Raw genomic sequence first — 13,669 nt, 5'->3', positions numbered from 1 at the left:
TGTGCTTTTCCTACAACGACATGTCAACATGTCTGCCATGAAAAAGGTCTATTGTCATGGCAGCAGGTGAACTTGCACTTCCAAGTTAAACTACCATTACATTTCTTACAGTGTATGTAGACAATCGTATTGCACAACGTTCTGAATGGCAAGCTTTATTTGCTACTCAGTTCTACTTCTTTACTTGTGTGCACTGGCTCATGAAGCTAATAGCATGATTAGTTTAGGTTTGTATATTGTATTTTTAAATTATGATTTTTTGGGGGGCATTTTAGGCCTTTAATTGACAGGAAAGCTGAAGACATGAAAGGGGAGAGAGAGGGGGCGAAAGACATTCATCAAAGGGCCTCAGGGCAGAGTCGAACATGGGCACGCTGCATCGAGGAGTAAATCTCTATATAAGGGCGCCCGCTCTACCAACTGAGCTATCTGGACCGCAGGTTGAATTGTATTTTAACACTCGAACCCTCTTGGATTATTCTTATTTGTCTTTGGTGTCAGGTCAATCTCAAGGAGGTGGTCAAACAGCTGGCACCAGTGGTTTCTGGTATTTTGCCGCTCCTTCATCCTCAAGCTCTGGTGGCCAAGGCACTTATCCTGGAACAGGTGGTGGTAAGTCTCCCGCAATTTCATTTTCGATACTCTCCTATGTATAGTCAAAGCAAACGATGACTTACTATGTAAAGACTCAGCTACTGCCTTTAAGGCATTAAGATAATTTTATTCCAGATTTTTTTATTCCAGATTCATTAAGCTTTATTGCTACTTGGGTCTACTTCTTTACTTGTCTACACTGACTTGTAAATCTTAGCATGATTAGTTCAGAAGCTTGAATTTTTACTTTACACTCGACCCCTCCTGCTCCTGACCTGTTCCTCAAGGCGGCGTTCCTCAAGGTGGCGTTCCTCAAGGTGGCGCTCCTCAAGGCGGCTTTCCTCAAGGCGGCTTTCCTCAAGGCGGCGTTCCTCAAGGTGGCGTTCCTCAAGGTGGCGCTCCTCAAGGCGGCTTTCCTCAAGGCGGCTTTCCTCAAGGCGGCTTTCCTCAAGGTGGCGTTCCTCAAGGCGGCGTTCCTCAAGGCGGCGTTCCTCAAGGCGGCGTTCCTCAAGGCGGCGTTCCTCAAGGCACTGGTGGTAAGTCTACAAACAACTCAGCAATTCAATCTACTCAGCATTTGCCTTCAAGGCATTGAGACAGTCGTATTCCACAACATTGTGATTGGTTAGCTTTATTTGCTAGTCAGTTCTACTTCTTTACATCTGCAGTGATTAATGAAGGTAAGCATCATTCATTTAGAATGGGGGTGTCAAACTCAATTTCACTAAGGGCCACACTGGAAATGACGATCACAATAATGGCCAGACATGTTGAGTTTATTGACATGCTTTTATTTTACAAAAAAAGTCAATTAACTTTGTATTATTGTATGTCTCATATAGCTTTCTCCCATACAGTTTGGTCGAGATAAAACCCTAAAAAAGTCAGCAAAAAGGTTTTTTAGCCATCGTAGAATTTAGCAAGTCATGAAAAACAAACATTACATTTTTGAACACAGCTGCCACTCAGCCGACTCACAACAACCTGTCTCACAGCCTGAATATTAAAAAAAAACTCTGCTTCTTCGGGGAATTCTGAGTCTCAGTCGGAAAAGCTGTTAAATTCTGCAAGGCAGTGTCGCATAATTACATTATGCAAAACAGTTTCCTGATTTTTTTTGGTGTGGTGCACAACTAGTCAGGCCAGAATTAGATTGGAAATTCTTTTATTAGGAATAACCCCTTGAGATGTAGCATCTTGTTTCCGAGGGGGTCCTTAAAGGCAAACATATACAGTACATTCACAACTAAACAAAACCGTTAACAAAACAACTTGAGGAAACCTCAAGAAAAACATACATCAGACATACATACATACTGACAGACAAAAAAGAAAGCTCTCCATCACACCAAAACCACTCATATCCTCCCCATTCGAACCATTAAATATTAGACAATAAACAGTTAAGGTCATTAATATACAGTTGAAAAAAAGAATTTAAGGAAAATTAAAATAATAATAATAATATAAATGAATAATAAAAATATAAAATAGATAAATAACAATATCAAACATGAGGAAAACAGTTGCAGCTTGTATGAAAATAATTAAGAGCCATCTTAAACTGGTGAAAAGAAGATAGTTCTAAAAGATCTAGGTAAACCATTCCAATCGGAAGGGGCTTTAAATTTAAAGGCTCTCCTCTCAATTTCATTGGATACATGTGGTACAAAGAAGAAAATGTGGTCAGTATCTCTTAAACTATATATGGTTACTATATATGATTGATGTAAGATCAAGTGTTGTTTCAGATTGGATGGGTAGTTTGAAAAAATGCATTTATGAACAAACTGCAACCAGTGAAACTGACGTCTAGCATTTAGTGAAAGAAGATTCAATGACTGATACATTTGACAGTGATGGGTTCTAAATGGACACCTTGGAACAAAACTGAAGAGACTATTATAAATCACATTCAAAGGTTTAAGATTGATTTTGGCTGTGTTCTGATAAACAACATCCACATAATCAATTATAGGCAATAATAGTTGAGTAATAATTTTTAATCTAATCTGTTTTGCAAAACAACATACCGCTTAATTGAGCGGTATAACATTCTTAAGCTACAGTTTACTTTTTTCACAATGGAGTCAATATGAGGTCTGAAGGTAAGTCGGGAATCAAGCCAAAGGCCAAGATATTTAAGCTCCTCAACATTCTCTAGAGGTGTACCATCCAGGAATTTAACCTCAAGAGTTATTTTGCTTATGGAGTGCAGATCTAGTTTTCTATAGCACTTCTTTTAATTCAATGGAAGCGGATTGGAAGAGAACCATTTTTGAATACGATTGAAATCAAATTGAAGAGAAGTTTGAATCTCTGTCATGTTTAGATGTATACATAACTTTGTCATCTGCATATAGATGGATCTGACAGTCTAAACATATTTGTGGTAGGTCATTTATAAAAATGTAAAATAAAAGGGGCCCTAGGGAAGATTTAGCTGTGAACCTAAAATGAAATGCGGGTCTGATCAAAATTTGCCTACCCCGGTTGTCCTCCAGGCTATTGTTTTTTTCATGCTCCTGCAACCTCAACCTCTGGTGGCCAATTGAACTATTTTTATCGGTCTTTAGTTTCAGGTCAAGTTCAAGGTGGCAGTCAAACAGCTACCCCCGAAAATCTTGGCAATGTAGTTGTTAACTACCTCAGTACTCCTCCCATCTATTGGTTTCCTCCTGCTCCTGCAACAGGTGGTGGTAAGTCTCTCACAATTTTATTTTCAAAAATCTCCTGTATACAGTCAAAGCAAAAGATGTCTTACTATGTAAAGACTCAGCAAGACCATTTTATTCCAGAAATGTTTCTATTCTCATGAATACAAAAGTTGGGTGACCATCCCCCCTAGACTAAAAAAATTGGATGACACTCCCATCAACAAAGAATAAAAAGACATGTCCCTCCCCTAGGTGCTGTTCCTCAAGGCGGCGCTCCTCAAGGCGGTGCTCCTGCAACCTCCAGCTCTGGTGGCCAAGTCACTTATCCTGCAACAGGTGGTAGTAAGTCTACAAACAATCTTTATTTGCTTAGCTCTCCTGTGTAAAGCCCAGGGTGAAGTTGTCTCACTATCCACTGACTCAACATTTGCCTTCAAGGCATTGAGACGATCGTATTCCACAACGTTCTGATTGGCCAGCTTTATTTTCCCAAGTCAACAGAAGTCAGCATTAAGGAAGGAGACAGGACCCAGCAAAAAACTTAGGAAATATGATCCTGAGTTGAAGTTAGGTTTAACCTGGTTGGGGTCCGAGGCTGCACCTCTGCCGCAGTGTGACAGAGACTGGGAGAAATGCCGATCACGCGTTTATGGTTGTCTGTGTAGAGCGAGTTCCCCCAGATCTCCACTAAGGTTATGAAAGTCCTAATCCCCTTCACCTCCACCTACTTGTGCGAGTGTGGGTTTTCCGCACTGACCCTGATTAAAAACAAATACAGATCAAGGCTGCAGGTGGAGGATGACTTGCTTTTATTTCTCTCTGCAGTGCAGCCCCGCATCGAACATCTATGTGGTATCAAAAGTGAGGCCTCATTGTTCCCACTGAAAGACACTGTGTCAGCTGATTTTGCCGGGGCTTCAGCCCCGAATGTATTTTGAAAAGTTGACTGACAAATATAAAACCGGATGTTGTTTAGTGTCCACTTTCGCTGTAAAAAGCTATACAGCTTTAGGTTTATAAAGGACGTGGTCTGCTGTGGATGTGTCGCGTTTGAGCTCTGTGTATTTCTGTCGTAGTTTCGGTTTTCCACCTCTGATGTAGAGCAGATTACAGCCACTTCCCTAAAATTTGTCTCATTCAGAGACCAGAGACCCAAACGGGGCTCTGTGTCTGTCAGATCTACTGTATCAGCAGAGCAATCACGTAATGCACAGCAGGCTATGGTGCAGGTAGATTATTTTCTGAAATGCACTTTTAAAAAAAGTTGTAGAAATGTCTTCAAATATATTGTTAAAAGTTTTTACATTTTATCAGTTGTTATTGAAACTCATCATTGCCTAGATAACACAAAAGATGGCATTTACTGCAGAGGCGTGTGTGGGTTAGGGCAGGCGGATGGGATTTTGGGGAAGGGGAGGCTCGGCTGTCCTTACCTACTCTAAGGGGAGGCTCACTTTCACCCAATTTGAAAACCCCTGATATAGAAGGTTGAATTGTATCTTAACACTCGAACCCTCTTGGACTAATCATATCTGTCTTTGGTTTCAGGTCAAGTATCCTGTCCCACAGATAACACCGGTTACTGGTCAATTGGACTCAAAAAGCTCCCTGGAACAGGTAGTGCTACGTGTCCAACATTCTTATTTTCTTAGCTCTCCTCCTCAAAGCAAAATATGTCTTCCTATGTAAAGACTCAGCATTTGCCTTCAAGACATTATAACAATTTGCTTGGAGATTTGTTATTAGCAAGCCTTACTGCTACTCAGTTCTACGTCTTTTTTTGTCTACACTGACACATGAAGATCAGCAAGATAAATTCAGAAGCTTAATTTATTCCAATGAAGTTGGTTCGTTGTGTAAAACGTAAATAAAAACACAATGAATTGCAATTCCTTTTCAACCTATATGCAGTTGAATACACTACCAAGACAAAATATTTAATGTTCAAACCGATTTTTTTTGCAAACATTCACTCATTTTGAATTTGATGCCTGCAACACGTCGCAAAAAATCTGGGGCAGTGGCATGTTTACTACTGTGTTACATCACCTTTCCTTTTAACAACACCCAATAAGCGTTTACTCAATCAGAGTAATGTATTCTGAATACTTGGATTACTTCCACATTGAATTGCATTTTATAAGTGTAGGAATGCAGCCATCAAATCCTGCTTACTAAACAGGCCTGTGTTCTTCTGTTCCAATTGGCTGAATGTGTTAGACCCAAGTCTCCCTGAAAGTGCAATATATTATAATTTGCTGTAGAGGAACAAAGACCATAAGGGTATGTTAATGCAAAAGATGTTTTGCTTGGTTAAGATAAGAATTTATAGATTTTCCCTTTTCAGTTTCTTTTTTTACTCAGCTGTTAAAAGTGGGAAAATAGACAAACATAAAATATTCAGTTTCTGTACAGAATTTGCTATTACATCTAAAAAAGTTTTACCCAATCATAACCAATTAACCTTTTGAGCATTCCTCAATTTTCCCAGTCTTTTGTTGCCCCTGTCCCGGCTTTTTATTAATCAAATTCAAAATGAGTAAATATTTGCAAAAAACAATAGTTTATCAGTTTGAATATTTAATATCTTGTCTTTGTAGTGTATTCAGTTGAATATAGGTTGAAAAAGATTTGCAAATCATTGTATTCTGTTTTTATTTACCTTTTACACAAAGTCCCAACTTCAGTGGAATTGGGGTTTGTAGCCCAGCACTCGACCCCTCCTGCACAAATCATATCTGTCTTCTGTTTTAGGTCAAGTGAGCGCTACTGCTAGCGGCTGGCTTTATCTTTACCAACCAGCTTCTCCACCTGCCCTTCCTCCAACCTCCAACACGAGTACCGGCTCTACACCTTCCAACGTGCCCTCTATACCTGGTGGTGGTAAGTCTCCCAACAATCTTTTTTATCGTAAGCTCTCCGGTGTACAGCCTTATTTTACAAATCAAAATATGTCTCACTATCCAAAATCTCAAGGCAGTGAGACAATCGTATTCCACAACGTTTTAATTGGCAAGCTTTTTTTCTACTCAGTTCTACCTCTTTACTTGTCTGCACTGGCTCATGAAGCTAAGCATGATTAGTTTAGAAGGTTGAATTGTATATTTTTGACTCGAACCCTCTTAGACTAATCTTATCTGTCTTTGGTTCCAGGTCAAGCAGTCAGTCTCACAGATGACACCGGTTACTGGTTATTGACCCTCAAAAAGCTCTCTGAAACAGGTAATGCTAGGTTACAACATTCTTATTTTCTTAGCTCTCCTGTGTACAGTCAAAGCAAAATATGTCTTACTATGTAAAGACTCAGCGTTTGCCTTCAATATATTGTGACAATTTAGTTGGAGATTTGTTATTAGCAAGCCTTACTGCTACTCAGTTCTACATCTGTTTTTGTCTACACTGACACATGAAGGTCAGCAAGATAAGTTCAGAAGCTTAAATATTACAAACCCCAATTCCAATGAAGTTGGGTAAAACGTAAATAAAAACACAATGATTTGCAATTCCTTTTCAACTTATATTCAATTGAATACACTAAAATGACAACATATTTAATATTTAAACTGATAAACTGTATTGTTTTTTGCAAATATTAATTTTGAATTTAATGCCTGCAACACGTTCCAAAAAATCTGGGGCAGTGGCATGTTTACTACTGTGTTACATCACCTTTCCTTTTAACAACACCCAATAAGCGTTTGGGAGTGGAGGACACTAATTGTTGAAGCTTTGTAGGTGGATCTCTTTCCCATTCTTGTTTGATGTACGACTTCAGTTGCTCAACAGTCCAGGGTCTCCGTTGTCATATTTTGCGCTTCATATAATGCGCCAAACATTTTTTTTTCCAAACTTTGTTTTTATAGGTTTTTTTGACCTATCAACATATGGAAAAAATACACACTATAGATTTGACAAAGTACATTCCCTCCCTCCTCCCACTACCCAGATAGCAACATTTAAATTAATAATTGCAACTGGAAGAGACAGAAATACTTAGATATACAGACACACACATAAACACATAAGATAAAAATACAATTAAATAATAATCATAATAAAAGAAAAGGGGAAGGGGGGTATCTCTTGAGTTGTGCATGGGGTTGAGTTGAGTTTACGGGAGCAAGGAGCAAGTTAGGTTTGAGGAGTCACTAGGGGAGAAAGTTCAATGGGGTTGAGAGAGGAGAAGAGGTACATAAAAGGATCCCAACTTGAGTGTAAGTGTTCTGCTTTATTTTGTCTTGTGTGTCTAATTTTTACCAGATGAAGGCAGTTCGTTAAGTCTCTGATCCAATGTATAAAGGACGGTGGCTTTGACGATTTCCAGGCTGTAAGAATCAGACTTTTGGCAATTAAATGGGCAAAAGCCAGCGCATCTTTGTGATGTTTAGAGAGAGGAACGTCTCTAGGAGGAAGGCCAAAAAGTGCGACAAATGGAGAGGGGTCAATTGTTGTGTTTGTGTTAAAGGCTTTAGATTTAGTGTTGAATATGGATTTCCAAAAAGTAAGTAAAGTGGGGCAGAGCCAGAACATGTGCATCATTTGTAGCCAGAGCCTGTCTATATGTACCACATATAGGGTCAATGCCAGGCTTAATCTTATAAAGTCTGGTTCTAGTCAGACATGTATAAAGTACTAGAGACCCAGGCTTGAGTAAAAGTATAAGTAGTCTGTCAAAAAAGTGACTTTAGTAGAAGTTGAAGTGCTCTTTAAGCACTATACTTAAAGGGGTGATAGAATGCAAAACTGATTATACCTTGAAATAGTTGAATAACGACAGTCATATCTGTCTTCTGTTTTAGGTCAAGTGAGCGCTACTGCCACTGGCTGGCTTTTTATTAACCAAGAGACCCGAGGCAATCTGCATTTCCAGGCTTCTCCACCTGCCCATCCTCCAAACTTCACACCGGTTGGCAGCTCTACACCTGCCAACATGCCCCCTGTAACAAGTGGTGGTAAGTCTCCCAACAATCTTTTTATCATAAGCTCTTCTGTGAACAGCCTTATTTTACAAATCCAAATATGTCTCACTATCCAAAGACTCAAGGCATTGAGACAATCGTATTCCACAACATTCTGATTGGCAAGCTGTATTTGCTACTCAGTTCTATTTCTTTACTTGTGTGCAGTGACTCATGAAGCTAAGCATGATTAGTTTAGAAGGTTGAATTGTATCTTTACACTCGAACCCTTCTGGACTAATCTTATCTGTCTTTGTTTTCAGGTCAAGGACTCGGTCCCACAGATGACACCGGTTACTGGTTAATGGCCCTCAAAACGCTCACTGGACCAGGTAATGCTAGGTGTCCAACATTGTTATTTTCTTAGCTCTCCTGTGTACAGTCAAAGAAAAATATATCTTACTATGTAAACACTCAGCATTTGCCTTCAAGACATTGTGACAATTTGGTTGGAGATTGGTGATTAGCAAGCCTTACTGCTACTCAGTTCTACTTCTTTTCTTGTCTACACTGACACATGAAGGTCAGCAAGATAAGTTCAAAACCTTAACTAATACCATCCCCAATTCCAATGAAGTTGGGTACTTGTGTAAAACGTAAATAAAACACAAAGGTTTGCAATTCCTATTCAGTTGAATACTCTACAAAGACAAGCTATTTAATGTTCAAACTGATAAACTTTGTTTTTTTTAGCAAACAGTCACTCATTTTGAATTTAATGCCTGCAACACGTCCCAAAAAATCTGGGGCAGTGGCATGTTTACTACTGTGTTACATCACCTTTTCTTTTAACAACACCCAATAAGCATTTGGGAGTGGAGGACACTAATTGTTGAAGCTTTGTAGGTGGATCTCTTTCCTATTCTTGTTTGATGTACGACTTCAGTTGCTCAACAGTCCAGGGTCTCCGTTGTCATATTTTGCGCTTCATATAATGCGCCAAACATTTTCAATGGGAGACAGGTCTGGGCTGCAGACAGACCAGTCCAGGACCTGCACTCTTTTACTATGAAGCCACGTTGTTGTTAAACATAGAGAATGTAGCTTGGCATTGTCTTGCTGAAATAAGCAGGAACGTCCCTAACAAAGACTTTGCTTGTTTGGCAACATATGTTGCTCCAAAACCTGTATGTACTTTTTGGTATTAATGGTGCCTTCACAACTGTGTAAGTTACCTATGCCACGGACACTAACACACCCCCATACTGTCACAGATGCTGGCTTTTGAACTTGGCGCTGGTAACAACCTGGATTTTCCTCTTCCTCTTTGGCCCGGAAGACACTACATCCATGATTTCCAAAAACAAAGTGAAATGTGGACTTGTCAGACCACAACGCACTTTTCCACTTTGCGTCAGTCCATCTCAGATGAGCTCGGGCCCAGAGAAGCCGGCGGCGTTTCTGGGTGTTGCTTTATATGGTAGAGTTTTAACTTGCACTTGAAGATGTACGACGACCAGTATTAACTGACAGTGGTTTTCGGAAGTGTTCCTGAGCCCACGTGGTAATATCCTTTACATACTGACGTCAGTTTTTAATGCAGTCCCACCTGAGGGATCGAAGGTCACGGCCATTCAATGTTGGTTTTCGGCCTTGCCGCTTACATGTAGAGATTTCTCCAGATTCTCTGGATACTTTGATGATATTATGGACTGTAGATGATGAAATCCCTAAATTCCTGACAGTAGTACATTGAGAATCGTTGGACTATTTGCTCACGCAGTTGTTCACAAAGTGCTGAACTTCGCCCCATCCTTGCTTGTGAACGAATGAGTGTTTTGGGATGCTGTTTTTATACCCAATCATGACCAATTAAACTTTTGAGCATTCCTCAACTTTCCCCAATCTTTTGTTGCCCCTGTCCCAGCTTTTTTTCATCAAATTCAAAATGAACAATAGTTTATCAGTTAGAACATTAAATATCTTGTCTTTGTAGTGTATTCAACTGAATATAGGTTGAAAAGGATTTGCAAATCATTGTATTCTGTTTTTATTTACGTTTTACACAACGTCCCAACTTCAGTGGAATTGGAGTTTGTAGCCCAGCACTCGACCCCTCCTGCACAAATCATATCTGTCTTCTGTTTTAGGTCAAGTGAGCACTTATGCCACCGGCTGGTTTTTTATTGACAAAGAGACCCGCGGAAATCTGCAGATGCAGGCTTCTCCACCTGCCCTTCCTCCAACCTCAGTACTGGGTAGCGGCTCTATACCTAACAACTTGCCCACTATACCATATGGTGGTAAGTCTCCCAACAATTTTTTTATCTTAAGCTCTCCTGTGTACAGCCTTATTTTACAAATCAAAATATGTCTCACTATCCAAAGACTCAGCATTTGCCTTCAATGCATTGAGACAATCGTATTCCACAACGTTCTGATTGGCAAGCTTTATTTGCTACTCAGTTCTATTTCTTTACTTGTCTGCACTGGCTCATGAAGCTAAGCATGATTAGTTTAGAAGGTTGAATTGTATATTTTCGACTCGAACCCTCTTGGACTAATCTTATCTGTCTTTGGTTTCAGGTCAAGCACTCGGTCTTACAGATGACACCGGTTACTGGTTAATGGACCTCAAAAAGCTCTCTGAAACAGGTAATGCTAGGTGACAACATTCTTATTTTCTTAGCTCTCCTGTGTACAGTCAAAGCAAAATATGTCTTACTATGTAAAGACTCAGCGTTTGCCTTCAATACATTGTGACAATTTAGTTGGAGATTTGTTATTAGCAAGCCTTACTGCTACTCAGTTCTACATCTTTTTTTGTCTACACCGACACATGAAGGTCAGCAAGATAAGTTCAGAAGCTTAAATATTACAAACCCCAATTCCAATGAAGTTGGGTAAAACGTAAATAAAAACACAATGATTTGCAATTCCTTTTCAACCTATATGCAGTTGAATACACTACAAATACAATATATTTAATGTTCAAACTGATAAACTTTATTGTTTTTTTGCAAATATTAATTTTGAATTTAATGCCTGCAACACATCCCCAAACCTTACTACTGTGTTACATCACCTTTCCTTTTAACAACACCCAATAGGCGTTTGGGAGCAGAGGACACTAATTGTTGAAGCTTTGTAGGTGGAACTCTTTCCCATTCTTGCTTGATGTACGACGTCAGTTGCTCAACCGTCCGGGATCTCGTATTTTGCGCTTCATATAATGCGGCAAACATTTTCTTTGGTTTTATTGTTTTCTTGACTTATCAATGTATGGAAACAATGCACAATGTAGATTTGACAAAGTACATTCCCTCCCTCCCTCCTCCCACTACCCAGATAGCAACACTGAAATTAATAATTGCAACTTGTTTCAAATGTTTTTTATTATGAAGCTTAATTTAAAAAATCAAGTTACAAAATTGTTGTTACAATCCTTTTTTTACAGTGTTCAAACAAAATATAAAGGGAAATAAGGATAAATAAATAAAACACTAAATAAAAACAAATAACTAACAAATGACAGGCCCTAATCCCTACCCGCAATAACCCACCCGGACGGCAATCTTGATACTGCTTGTCCTGTAAGATAAGATTCCAAAGGTTGCCAAATGTTCTCAAAGCCACATCCTCAGTATTGGTCCCTCTTTCTTTTTCCAGAATAAGAGGATAAACTTCTTTGCAGTGGGAATTCCATATGCCAAGAAGCGCTGTTGTGCCAGTGTCAGTCTCTTTGCTTCATTGGATATCAGGATTTTAAACTGTATTACATAATGACATGCGTTTATGGAGCACTTGTGAATATATGCTAAACTCTCATCCCATAGGTAATTTGTATGTTCGTACCCAACTCCTTTTCCCAATCCGCTTTAACAGTGGCAGTAGTTGGGCAGCTTATCTCTTGCAACTTATCATATAAACAGGATATATTGTGATCTGACCTCCCTAACTCACCTAGGCAGTCATCCAACTTATCTGGCCCTGCTTTCTCAAACTGAGGAAGATGTGTTCTTACATCATTTCTTACTTGAAAGAATCTGAATAAGTGGTGTTTGGGTAAACCATATTTTTGTTGTAGCTGATGAAAAAATGCAAATGATCCTTCTATATATAAATCCCCTACGTTACGAACACAGTTCTTTCCACATATCAAAGGCCGTGTCTAGACAAGGAGGGAAGGAAGGGTTCGCTGCTATTAGACTTAGACTTAGACTTAGACTTAGACTTCTCTTTATTGATCCCTTTCGGATGACTCCCGCAAGGAAATTAGATTTCCAGCAGCAGATTTTAGCATCTTACAAAAACACTCTTTTAATAGAAAAAAGATAGAAAGAATACAGTATAAGAATAACAATAAAACCAATCAGTCTTAAGTTCTTTGATACCTGTTTCCAAGTCCTTATTGTGCCATATATTACCAGATTGTGCTTGTAACATGTTCTGTTAAGAGGAAGGAGTTGAAATTACAGCACCAATTGAGTATGGCAGACAGTCCTCTCGCTCAATCTCCAGCCCATTCGACAACAAAGCAGTATCATCTAACACTGATGCAATGGAATGGATAAATATAGCCCAATAATAATTTATAAAATTTGGAAGTGTAAGTCCTCTATGTGATCTGGACTTAAAGCGGGAAGAAAAGAAAATATAGAGCTTAATTCTTTAGTAATGATGATTCCCAGATAGGTGAATTTTTCTGATGTTATCTTAAAAGGGAGGGACCTAAACCAATTATAATCTAGCTTTAAGGGCATGAGTTTGCTTTTGACCCAATTGATCCTATATCCAGCGAAGGTGCCGAATAGCTTAATAACTGCTAAAACATTTGGCATATAAACTTTCGGTTGGGATATAAATAACAGAATATCATCAGCGTACAAGGATATTTTGTTTGCTGTGTACGCTGTGTTATATCCATGTATATCAGGCTGACTTTATCTAATGGTTTCCGTTAATGGTTCCAAAGCTTTAGCAAACAAAGGGCTTAGCACGCAACCTTGCTTTGTGACTCTGTGGAGTCAGAACTTGTCCGAAAGCGTTTGATTTGTGAGTATTCTAGCAGTGGGGGTGCTGTACAGTAATCGGATCCATGCAGCAAACTCCTCACCCATTTGAAATTTTTCCAGGACGGCAAAGAGGTAGGGCCATTCTACTTGATCAAATGCTTTCTCAGCATCGTGGCTTAACAAAATAAAATCCATAGGTGAGTATATTATATTAAAAAGGCGTCTGAAGATGAGAAAGGAGCTCCCTCCAGCGACAAAACCTGTTTGATTGGTGTGCACAAGCTTATTTATTAGCAAATTAAGTCTTCAGGCTAGAGTCTTGGCCAAAATCTTTTGATCCATATTTAAAAGAGAGATAGATCTATATGAGCCCTTTTTGGTATTAAAGTTATAACTGCCTCATTTAGCGTTTGTGGCAAAACACCATCTTTCTTTGCCTGTTTGCACATCCTAAGTATATAGGGGGCCAGTAGGCCACTGAATTTCTTTTACAAGTCACTTCCTA

At 39.2% G+C, this 13,669-nt stretch overlaps 1 protein-coding gene across 50 annotated transcripts in view; it reads left to right on the top strand.

The window, feature by feature from the left end:
• The window catches only part of LOC120550709 (AT-rich interactive domain-containing protein 1A-like), a 44,767-nt gene that overhangs the window by 12,971 nt on the left and 18,127 nt on the right, over positions 1 to 13,669 (top strand). For 39 of the 50 annotated variants that reach the window (XM_039787417.1, XM_039787397.1, XM_039787444.1 and 36 more), the window contains 11 exons: positions 502 to 612; positions 882 to 1,130; positions 3,171 to 3,293; positions 3,504 to 3,593; positions 4,800 to 4,868; positions 6,006 to 6,134; positions 6,405 to 6,473; positions 8,051 to 8,203; positions 8,473 to 8,541; positions 10,300 to 10,452; positions 10,736 to 10,804. In XM_039787417.1, coding sequence (XP_039643351.1) covers positions 502 to 612; positions 882 to 1,130; positions 3,171 to 3,293; positions 3,504 to 3,593; positions 4,800 to 4,868; positions 6,006 to 6,134; positions 6,405 to 6,473; positions 8,051 to 8,203; positions 8,473 to 8,541; positions 10,300 to 10,452; positions 10,736 to 10,804 — 1,284 coding nt within the window. Of the gene's footprint in view, positions 1 to 499; positions 613 to 881; positions 1,131 to 3,170; positions 3,294 to 3,503; positions 3,594 to 4,799; positions 4,869 to 6,005; positions 6,135 to 6,404; positions 6,474 to 8,050; positions 8,204 to 8,472; positions 8,542 to 10,299; positions 10,453 to 10,735; positions 10,805 to 13,669 lie in introns of all 50 variants that reach the window. The other 11 variants (XM_039787429.1, XM_039787422.1, XM_039787416.1 and 8 more) reach the window with 8 other exon arrangements.

The sequence above is a fragment of the Perca fluviatilis genome, chromosome 21 (genome assembly GCF_010015445.1).
Source record: "Perca fluviatilis chromosome 21, GENO_Pfluv_1.0, whole genome shotgun sequence".
In the NCBI taxonomy this organism is placed as follows: Eukaryota; Metazoa; Chordata; class Actinopteri; order Perciformes; family Percidae; genus Perca; species Perca fluviatilis.
The sequence above is the reverse complement of the archived record's forward strand: the minus strand, read 5'-3'. Positions and strand labels throughout refer to the sequence as shown.